The sequence below is a fragment of the Oryzias melastigma genome, linkage group LG14 (genome assembly GCF_002922805.2).
Source record: "Oryzias melastigma strain HK-1 linkage group LG14, ASM292280v2, whole genome shotgun sequence".
In the NCBI taxonomy this organism is placed as follows: Eukaryota; Metazoa; Chordata; class Actinopteri; order Beloniformes; family Adrianichthyidae; genus Oryzias; species Oryzias melastigma.
In genome coordinates, this window is record NC_050525.1 from 637,350 (window position 1) to 648,066 (window position 10,717).

Consider the following 10,717-nt stretch of genomic DNA (forward strand, 5'->3'; position numbering starts at 1 on the left):
ACTAATCGACTATTAAATTAGTCGTCGACTATTTTAATAGTCGATTAGTCGTCGATTAGTCGACTAATCGTGGCAGCCCTACTGTCTAACCCTCACCTGAGTCTTACCTGTCTGTCTAATCCTCACCTAAGTGTTACCTGTCTGTCTAATCCTCACCTGTCTCTCTCCCAGAGGTTGCCTCCGCTGATTCAGGAGAGAAACGAGAAGCTAAAGGAGGAGATGATCAGTAAGTGTCTCTCGTTAAGACCGCCTCCTGGATTTTCAAACTGATCATGTGCTGACTCACCTGTGTCATGTGCAGGTAAGCTGAAGGACCTGGGTAACATGGTCCTGAGACCCTTTGGACTCTCCACCAACAACTTCCAGGTCAACCAGGATCCAAACAGTGGCTCCTACTCCATTAACTTTGTGCAGGCCCCGAATAACAACAAATGACATCACAGAAGAGGCGTGTCCTCCTGGCTCATCCAGCTGCTCTCAGGGTGGACTCGGGGACGGCTGGTGAACCTGTGAACCTGAATTCAAGTATTTCCTTTGATCTTTGGGTCTTCTATTGGCACAGCCGAGCTCTGGACCGCCCCATCAGAGGGGTCGTCGAGCTCCTGGACTCGTGGGTCTGCAGCTTCCAGAGGCTTCCTGCATGAGTATTGCAGGCAGTCCACCAGAGCAGCTGCATGCTCTACTTTAAGAAATACTCAAGTATTGAAAGTACTCCTGACAGATGTACTTTTACTGTGGATGAGTGTGGTGAATAAAGATGGGGGTGATTGTTTGTTGAAGACACTTTAATGCAAACAGCCTCATTCTAGACTAGATCCAGGTGTGGTTCTTTTATCTCTCCATGGTGGCTCCTTGGTCAAACATGAAGTAAGTCATGGAGACTGCTGATACAGGCATGTCGACCATCAGAGTCAGCAGCTCCTGATAATGGCTGTATAACAAAAACTAACTAAAGAAAACAAAGCCTGAAAACTAAGACTACCAAGATCCAACCCCAAACCAAAATAACAAAACCCAGCAGAGTAAGACTGCTGAGAGCAAAGAGGGAAAAAGAACAAAAGTAAGAATTACAAAATTAGCATTAATTTAATTTAGATGAGTTAAATGTATAAATTGATGTCTGAGGTTCACATAGCTGATAGACTATGTAGGTTTTTACATCCTGTTGACCTGAAGACGTCTTGTTTGATCAACTCTACCTCCAGAATGAACAGATTTTATATGGAAAGCAAACCTTTGGTAAAAAGTTTGATCCTTCATGAGTTAAAAGCACTCATTGTCAAACACAATGGGGTGGGAGGAGCTTTATTGGGATCACATGACACAATTAACTGATTACTGAGCTCTCCTGGACAGCAGCATCTCTCTGATGTTGTCTTCAGCCTCCTTCACGCTGCGCTCCAAGTACACCTTCTTCTGCTGCAACAGACCACAAACAGGCAGCAACAGTCAGGAAACAGCCAGAAACACGCCCTGTGAGCTGTAATGGAGCAGCCCTTCACACCTCGAGCTCCTTGATCTTCTCGTCCACTGTTTTCTGTTTGTCTGTCAGCAGGTTGTTGACCTCCTCCCTGGACTGAAGAATGAACCTGAAATGAGAGTTTTCTGTCATCTCGATCTGCAGGGCTGATGACCCTAAAGCTGCATTCAGACCAACGCTGAGTTCAACGCACAGTTTTATCCTAACCCTGTCTTTGATCTGATCAAGGCAGTTTTGCACATGTAATCGCAGCTACTAAGACCAATAAACACTATTACAAACATCAAGTTTTGTGAATCAGGTGAAACTCCTTAAAACAAATGTAATTCCTGCAGAAAAAGATTTAAAAATAAGATGTGCATGGTTTCACAACTGCAGTAGAACTGTGAAAAACATGACATTACACTAATGTCATGTTTCTCAGATTATTTGACACATCAGTGTTCTTTAGTGACTCAGCATTGATTACAGACATAGCAATAAATACACCATAACAAATGACTTCAATCAATTAAAAGAAGAGAGGACTGCATGAAAGCATTAATTGTGCTTTTATAGGACATGCTCTATGCCTAATCCAAGCTCTGCCCTCAGGATATTGGGTCCAGGTGAGGAGACACCTGGAGGTGTCAACTGCAGGAGAGCAGACTCACATTCGGCCGACGCCCTCGTACAGGCGCGTGTTGTCCGGCAGCGAGGAGATCTCTGTGTGCGTGAGCTTGGCGTGTTTCTGAACTCGAGTCAGCTGATCGATCTGGAGGTCGGCCAGCTTCACCTTCTGCTGTGTGTCAATCATCTTCAGCTGGAGCTCAGAGAAGGCCTGCAGAGACAGGAGGTATCACTCTGTTCAAAATCCAAAAGGAAAGCAAGGGAGTGTCAGAATTTCACAAAATCTCTCATTTATATGTTAACTATGACTTGAGTGAAGGAGTCACAGCAGAGAAGACGAGATTCAAGCAGAGAAGACGAGATTCAAGCAGAGAAGACGAGATTCAAGCAGAGAAAGGAAGCATTACCTCTCCTATTGAGCAGCAAACATAAATGTAGAATAAGCAGCATACTCCCTGCTGCTTCATGCCAACATATAAAAATATAACAATTGTTAGCACGAGAGGTTTAAAATCCCCCACCACCAATAATCCAGAGGTCACTGGAATTTAAAGCAGAAAGTCGTTAACAAGAATATCTGTATGATTTTATTCATAGCCTGGTTTCACCAAAAACCCGTCAGTTTTCATCTGGGTGCTGGTGCCGCAAAGGATTGTGGGATTTTGAACCTCCATCAGAAAGGATGCTCCGGCGTTTCAGAGAGAAAATGAAAAAGCTCTAAACCTCATTGACTTCTCTAAGAGGTTCACACATATATTATGTGGTACACAACGGTCCAGCTGCACGTGCCTGTTACTGTGGTGACCGGTCAGAATCTGTGCGCGTGCCACGCTAAAGGCAACATGACTCTGCTAATAATTGACATCAGTAGCTGCTAATAACCCATTATCGGAGAGTGTGTGCAACGGTGTGCGTGAGAGATACGACAAAGAATTGGCGTCTTGTAAATTACACACCTTTTTGAGTTCCAGGTCCACGGGCGCCGCCATCTTTACGGTATGTTTCGACTGCGCATGCTCCAGAATGACTTCTTCAGGCTCATTTTGCGGTAGCAGCAGGTTTAACCGCGGCGCCCCCTAGTGTCTGAAAAAAAACACAACAAAAGCAGACTTTTAAAAAAAAAAAATTATTGAACATAATGACAAAAATACAAACTCCAGCAGAGGATGAACACACTAGTACACACATACAGTATATAATCAAATCAAACTTTATTTATAAAAGCGCCTTTCATACTTAGAGCAACTCAAAGCGCTTTACATTTAGAAACAAAACATACACGATAAAAGCCCAACCCACCCTTCACACACACACACACACACACACACACACACACACACACACACACACACACCCTCCCCATAACACTTACACCCATGACCCCACACACAATGAATACTTAAAATAAATAAATAAATAAAAAACAAACTTGTAAAATAAACTTCAGGTTAAGGTTTGGCTCTGCTGTGAGGAAACAGTATTGAGGATTCTATCTTACCAGGAGCCAGCTCGGTCAAAAGAACATCGCCATGGCGCCCACCAGACCGGGACAGCAACGGAGTCCACTCCACAGTCTCAGCTGCGTTCAACACATGCAGATATAGGTTATTTCTTTTAAAAAGAGAGAGAAAATAAATAATTTAAGGTGACAAAAGAAAATGTGAAAAAACAGGAGCCTATTGTTAAAACAGGAAAGAAACTAGAGTAGCAACCACAAAGAAATTTGTTTAAAGATCAATTTTGAAGCTTCCTACGATTGTAATGTTTCCGTTGAGGAATAAAATGATTTAAACTGGTAAATAAACATTGTAAGGAGGGCTTGGTACCTCTCCACTTGCAACAGTAAATATGGTATTTCCCTAAAAGAAAAATGATATTAACCATGTTTGAGAAAGAATGATCAAGATTTTCCATGAACAAAAGTACGTCTGTAACACTAAAAGGGGGAATGTTCAGTTGTAGATTAATCCAATTCCTAATGCGTGTCCAGAAATCCTTGGAGTAATTTATGAAAATAAAGAAAATGTTCAAAAGTTTCAGTGTTTGAGTTACAAAAAATGCAAAGTTCCACATCAAATTTAGATCTGTGATGAAGACGTTCTTCTTCTTTTGTGGTTTAATGTTGGTTGGCACACAGCTTTAAGTTGCATTACGGCCACCTACTGGTATAGAGTGTGGGTCAGAATGTCAACCCACCACTTCCCTTATATTTTAGTTATTAATTTTGCCTGCTTCAAAAAAGAAATAAAAAAAAGATAACTATTGGTGTTGTTCAAAATATCTGTTATTCCCCATTTTATTTATTTCTTTTCAAGATGTCCCTTCATCAACTGTCTCTGAGCATAGAACTTCCTACAAACCATCAAGACGTGCTCTATCACTTCCTGTGCAACACAAAAATCACATTTGCCATTAGCATGTTTTCCAATCTTAAAGAGATCATTATTAAATTGTGTTTGACAAAATCTAAGTGTGGACACAATTCCACTCTCCAGCCCATTTCGTCCAACATACCCCATCTTTCCAACAACCCTCTGGATTCTGTAATACCACCTTCTTTAAGTATCATCCTCCCATCTTTTTTGCCATTTGTCAAAAAATGTTCCCTTCACCAGACTTTACACCTCTTTTATGCAGAATATACCACTGCTCACAAAAATTAAAGAAACAGTTTTTTTATTGGGCCTGGCATGAATTGAATTGAACCTGTCTGATCATTTTCCTGTTGGTTAACCAGCTGAGGGCCTCGTTAATCAGTTTCAGCTGTATTGGTGTTCATGGAATTAACAACAGGTGCACTTCAGTGGCAACAATTAGACATAATATATAAATAAATGTAGCCTGTGAAAAAGAGAAAAAAAGGGAATTAGGTTATAAAACTGGAAAGCTAAACCTTCAACACTCTTGGACTTCTGTCAGAAGGGCTTTGGAGTGAGTGCACGTGTCGTGGCTGCTCTCCTTTTCCTTTTTCTAGGTTAGTACCTGGTTAAAAACGCCAACAGGTGAAAGCCATAAGCTTTGGTTTAGTTTCCAGTGGATTACCAGTATTATTTGTTTTGTATTTTTTATTTAAATCTAGAAACTTTGACTCTTTTTCGGCGGGAAAAGCCAAACGTGAAGTAGCTAGTGATCTCGTGAGATTTCGTGTATGCATGCCGAGATTTCAGTTTACTCGCCCTAAAATGCATAAAGCGAGCCAGTGTTGGCATGGCAGCCATATAGACTGGTTGCATTTATTGCTCTGCATGTATTTGGAAGACTCCTGACTTAATTTTAAACATGTTTAAGACAAAATGATCTTAAATGCTTCTTGTAGCAGATTTAAAAGATTTATTGGTTTATTGCTCTTTTGTCTGTTAATGTGAAAGCTTATTTCTAAATGTACAATGTCCAACATTTATAAGTAGTGACGGGCAGATGAAGCTTTCTTGAAGCACTGAAGCCTTTCTCTCAATTGGTTCACTCCAGAGCAATGCTTCATGAAGCTTCATTTGCTCTGGGAGGACATCTAGTGGACACAAAAAAAATGGTCTATGGCATTTTGAAAACAAGCCCATGTATAAACATGTCAATAAATTAAAGTGGTTTACAAAACATTTGCATTGCTGTAAACTTTCTCCGTGTGTGTTTGCTTATATGTTGATACAAATAAATGAAAAGATGATTATTTTTTTCTCAACCTCAAAGAAAAAATAGAAAACTATAAAAATGAAAATTTAAAAGTGAGGTAAGATTATCGGTGGATTTAGATATAATGGGTGCTGGTTCTTCAAAGAAGGGAGGGAGGGGGGGGGGTTGGTATTAGGGCCCTGACAGAGAAGTATGTCCGAGCAGTGCAGGACATGTATGAGGGCTGTAAGACAGTGGTGAGGTGTGCTGTAGGGGTGACAGAGGAGTTCAAGGTGGAGGTGGGATTACATCAGGGATCAGCTCTGAGCCCCTTCCTGTTTGCAATGGTGATGGACAGACTGACGGATGAGGTTAGACAGGAATCACCATGGACTATGATGTTTGCAGATGATATTGTGATTTGTAGTGAGAGCAGGGAACAGGTGGAGGTGGAGTTAGAGAGGTGGAGGTTTGCCCTGGAAAGGAGAGGAATGAAGGTTAGCCGCAGTAAGACAGAGTACATGTGTGTGAATGAGAGGAACCAGAGTGGAAGAGTGAGGTTACAGGGAGAAGAGATAAAGAAGGTGGAGGAGTTTAAGTATTTAGGGTCAACAGTACAGAGTAATGGAGAGTGTGGAAAAGAAGTGAAGAGGAGAGTGCAAGCAGGTTGGAATGGGTGGAGAAAAGTGTCAGGTGTGATGTGTGACAGAAGAGTTTCAGCACAAATGAAAGGAAAGGTGTACAAGACTGTGGTGAGACCAGCCATGTTGTTTGGACTAGAAACAGTGGGACTGAAGAAAAGACAGGAAGCAGAGCTGGAGGTAGCAGAGATGAAGATGCTGAGGTTCTCTTTGGGAGTGACCAGGATGGATAGGATCAGGAATGAATACATCAGAGGGACAGCACATGTTAGAGGTTTTGGAGATAAAGTCAGAGAGGCCAGACTGAGATGGTTTGGACATGTTCAGAGGAGAGACAGTGAATATATTGGTAGAAGGATGCTGAGTCTAGAGCTGCAGGAAAGAGGTCTAGAGGAAGACCAAAGAGGAGGTTTATGGATGCAGTGAATGAAGACATGAAGGTGGCTGGTGTTAGAGTGGAGGATGCTGAAGACAGGCTTAGATGGAGGAAACTGATTCGCTGTGGGGACCCCTGAAGGGAAAAGCCCAAAGGAAAAGAAGAAGAAGAAGAGGGGTATCAGGGCTCTGCCACTCCTGACTAAGCTCTGCCTGCCTCTAATCACTTTATTACACACACCTGCGCACTCCCCTTTATATTGCTCTGCTGTCCACCTGCTCTCTGCCAGAAAGTTGTCAGCCTTCTGCATCTCTCCAGCACATGCCTGCTCTGCTCTGCTCTGCTCTGCTCTGCTCTGCTCTGCTCTGCTCTGCTCTGCTCTGCTCTGCTCTGCTCTGCTCTGCTCTGCTCTGCTCTTGCCTGCCAGCCAGCCAGCCAGTTCTGTCCAACCAGTCAGTCTGCTTCAATATACGAGCCTGCCTGGATCCTGCTCCTCTGCATGACCTGCCCAGCCTGAGCAATCCACTCTGTGCTGCCCTTCACCCATGTGAAGACTCCAGGCGTGTTCCTGTATCAACATCCAGCAAATACACATGTTCTTACCTCTGCAGTTTTGCATCTTGGGGTTCCATTTCTGTTGTTGGAATAATGCTGGGTTAATGCAACAACATTAATTCATACCTATATAAAAGCTGTATTTTATAAAAAATAATAACATGAATCCACTTTGTATTAACTTTATTGGTAGTCTTTTTGTAGCATTACAGAGCTGTTGTTGTGAGAGCTGCATTTTTACTGTCAGTGATATCATGGAAAATATTTAAAACATCGAAATGCTTTGAAGCTCTTTTTCTTAGGATTCATCTAAAAATGAATTTAGAAAAGAACATTTTCTGTCAATCTGCCCCCTTTGCTAAATCTGTCCTTCCTTTTCTGCATGTTTTGAGTTTACAGTTAGACGACAATAAAGACATGTTCATACTATTTATTAATTGATTTTATGCTGTTTCATTTTCTCAAAAAAATTCTAAAAAGGACTTGTCAGTCAGAAAACAGACTGACAGTCTTCTTAGGGTATAAAGGAGTCTTTTTAGCTGTTCTAAAGTGAAGACACAACTTACGAATATTTCATAAGTATTTTGTTTCTTAGTGTTCCAATATACGATCATATGTATGGATATAGTTTACTCTGAAAGGCTTAAGAAAATCATGGTATGGCCCCTTTAAAAATGAATAGGTCTTTTGGAGTATAGTTTGGAGTTAATCCTCAGCTGGAATCGGCTCACAGCTGGAGAGGTGTGTTTGGCTCCTCACATTTCTGTAGTCAAATCAGCATCACTGGATTTTTGGTGTGAGTTTCATCCAATACTTACGGTAGCAGGACTGAGAACGCTGGAAAATCTCCACCAAACTCCACGGAGCTTCTTGATGTGACCACGGAAATGTGAACGGCGGCTCATTTGACCGCAGTTGGAAAGGATTGTAAATCAATGAAAGTTCGGCCCACAAAACTCTTCATTTCCTCGTCCGAGCTGACATCCAGCTCAAAACAAAACTGCTTGACATTTTTATGTAGCAGCGGTGAAGATGTACGCTAGCGAGACACAGAGCTATAATAATCAGACAGGGGGGATCAGGGGCGGAGCTACTCAGCTCCAAAAGCCACGCCTCCTCAGAGGAGATTTTGAAAAAAGAGGCTTCAAATCAACATGAAAAAGGTTTTTTAAAAACATCTAGGTTGTGGGACTTTGTTAAAACTTAATAATCATCATTAAAACTCTACTGGGAACGTTTCTTTTTAATAAAAAAAAAAAAAAAACGTCATATGGGGTCTTTAAGAAAAGTGTCAACAATTTTAATAAATATTTAACTAGTTAGTTGATTTTAGCTCTCCCTAGCATAGATCTAGCTGTTGTGACGATAAAAGAAAATGCCACGTTTAACTTGGTTTTCTTGAATTTTTGATTCAAAATCTGCTGCAGCAGGAGGATCTTGTTGACAGTGTATTTTATTTTGAAAGGAACTTGTATTTGCTGCTGTCAAAATTAAAGAGTTGTTATTTTTATTGAAAAAATATCTCACTTTTGTTATTCAGCTGTTGTAAATATGTGAAAAATATACATTTGGTCTCAAAAAAAGTGAATTTTCTAAAACATTCAGTAGGATTCTTATCAATAGTCTATGTTTTGTTCCCGCCCCGGAAACAGAAACCACGTTTTGGCGCCGCTTTTAATTTCAAAGCGGCTGCAAGCGCGCGCGCGCTCAGTCTGGTTCCCGCGTGCAGCCTGACAGCAGCTCTCCAATCCGTCTGAGTCGGAACCAGTGAACGACACCGGAGCAGAATCATGGCCACCCCGCCGAAGCGGCTGCGCGGCTCCACCGGCTCCCCCTCGCAGGAGCGCCGCTTCTGCCGCCTGAAGAAGGTCTCTATTGAGGGGAACATCGGTGAGTACGAGCCCCGAACCGGAACCTTCTCCCGCTACAACACAGCCGCCGAGGACGACGGAGGAAATGAGACCGAGACGAGCGAAAGTAGACGGAACCGACCCAGAACCTACTTCAGAAACCGTTTATAGACTTTTAGGGAGGTCAGGCTCCACTGAAGATTTATGAGATAATGACACACTTTGTGAATTGTTTAGAAATATCTCAAAAATTAGAAAATATGATTTAATTTAAAATAGTCCAATTCAGTACATGACGTCATTGATGTTTGTTTTTGTGCTGTCATTCACTCTGTTGTAATGGATAAGGAGTAAATGAGTGTAAAGACAACATGAGTCCAACATGGCTATTACCATAAAGAGGACCTAAAACTGCTGGAATGTACATTCAGGACAGTTCAGACCAGGAGTGTCAAACTCAAATCCAACAGGAGGCCAGAATCTAGAACACACCTCAGGTCACGGCTGAACAGGATAAACATTTATTGAACACTCTAAAACTACATTTTTAAAACTGAAAAAAAAACTTTATCACAAAATTCTGAACAAGATATATAGCATTACCTGTGATAATGCTAGTGAGAATGCTGTAAGCTTAATTTGGCCGCTGAATCTGCTAGTGCTGATAGTTGAAGCAGTGGCGCCTCCAGAAATTTTTCCTGGGGGTGGCCGCTGGGGGTCCACTTTAAATCTTGGGGTGGCACACCAAAACATGACCTATATTTTTTAAAGTAATTCAACTAAACAACCTGTTGAAAAATATCAGAACATATCAGCTGATATACTTTGATCTATTGTGTCTATATTTCATGTTAGTAATATGCATAGACGAATAAAAGTACAGTTAACATTTTGAGTTGCACAAAAATGTCGTTTTATTTTCCAATTAGACAGGAATCACCATGGACTGTGATGGTTGTAGACGATTTTGTGATTTTTACTGAGAGCAGCCATGAAACAGTGGGACTGAAGAAAAGACAGGAAGCAGAGCTGGAGGTAGCAGAGATGAAGATGCTGAGGTTCTCTTTGGGAGTGACCAGGATGGATAGGATCAGGAATGAATACATCAGAGGGACAGCACATGTTAGAGGTATATATTAGGGCTGTCAGATTTGTCGCGTTAAAAACGCATTAATTTGGCGTGTGCTTGACGCCGACAATTTTTTTGACGCATTAATCTCTGATTTTCTCATACATGCCTTTCCACACCGCGCAGGCGTCCCTCATTGCCCTCTAACTCACCGGCTGCATAGTTAACTCGCGATTAATCGCAAATTAATATGTGGGAAAAATATGTTTGTTTCGTGGATTTTAGCAGTTCTACATTAATTATGAAAACAAGAATGACAAAATTAATAGTTTTCATCAGAAATACTTTATTTTGTAACATTGTATTGAGATAAACTTTCTTAACAATAAAAGGCTGTAACATAAACTGCCTAACAAAAGCCCAAGTCCAAGTGAAGGGCATTTAAATTCTAAACTTCAATCAACGTTCAGTAAAATAAAATAAAAAACATCAAAAATAAAATTTCCATAACACTTTCATGTTCATTTT

General features: G+C 41.2%; 3 protein-coding genes across 6 annotated transcripts in view; 2 read left to right on the top strand and 1 right to left on the bottom strand.

Annotated features, from left to right (window-relative positions):
- The window catches only part of ttc1 (tetratricopeptide repeat domain 1), a 7,778-nt gene extending 6,963 nt beyond the window's left edge, over positions 1-815 (top strand). For both annotated transcript variants that reach the window (XM_024266783.2, XM_024266784.2), the window contains exons 8-9: positions 172-226; positions 302-815. In XM_024266783.2, coding sequence (XP_024122551.1) covers positions 172-226; positions 302-435 — 189 coding nt within the window. In that variant the 3' untranslated portion in view covers positions 436-815. The remainder of the gene's footprint in view (positions 1-171; positions 227-301) is intronic.
- Positions 816-1,289: 474 nt separating this feature from the next.
- Positions 1,290-3,178, bottom strand: pfdn1 (prefoldin subunit 1). Of its 3 annotated transcripts, none has more exons than XM_024264863.1 (4): positions 3,046-3,178; positions 2,134-2,300; positions 1,505-1,589; positions 1,290-1,419 (listed from the first exon to the last, which is right to left on the bottom strand). In XM_024264863.1, exons 1-4 carry the CDS (start codon positions 3,076-3,078, stop codon positions 1,336-1,338), a joined length of 369 nt encoding a protein of 122 aa, XP_024120631.1. In that variant the 5' UTR covers positions 3,079-3,178; the 3' UTR covers positions 1,290-1,335. The 3 variants fall into 3 exon arrangements, with proteins under 3 accessions (XP_024120631.1, XP_036071226.1, XP_024120624.1); XM_036215333.1 differs by having other exon boundaries at positions 2,134-2,323; positions 3,046-3,143; XM_024264856.2 differs by lacking the exon at positions 3,046-3,178 and adding an exon at positions 2,497-2,727.
- Positions 3,179-8,926: 5,748 nt separating this feature from the next.
- The window catches only part of LOC112141695 (deoxycytidine kinase 1), an 11,364-nt gene continuing 9,573 nt past the window's right edge, over positions 8,927-10,717 (top strand). The window contains exon 1 of the mRNA XM_024264844.2: positions 8,927-9,160. Coding sequence (XP_024120612.1) covers positions 9,061-9,160 — 100 coding nt within the window. The 5' untranslated portion in view covers positions 8,927-9,060. The remainder of the gene's footprint in view (positions 9,161-10,717) is intronic.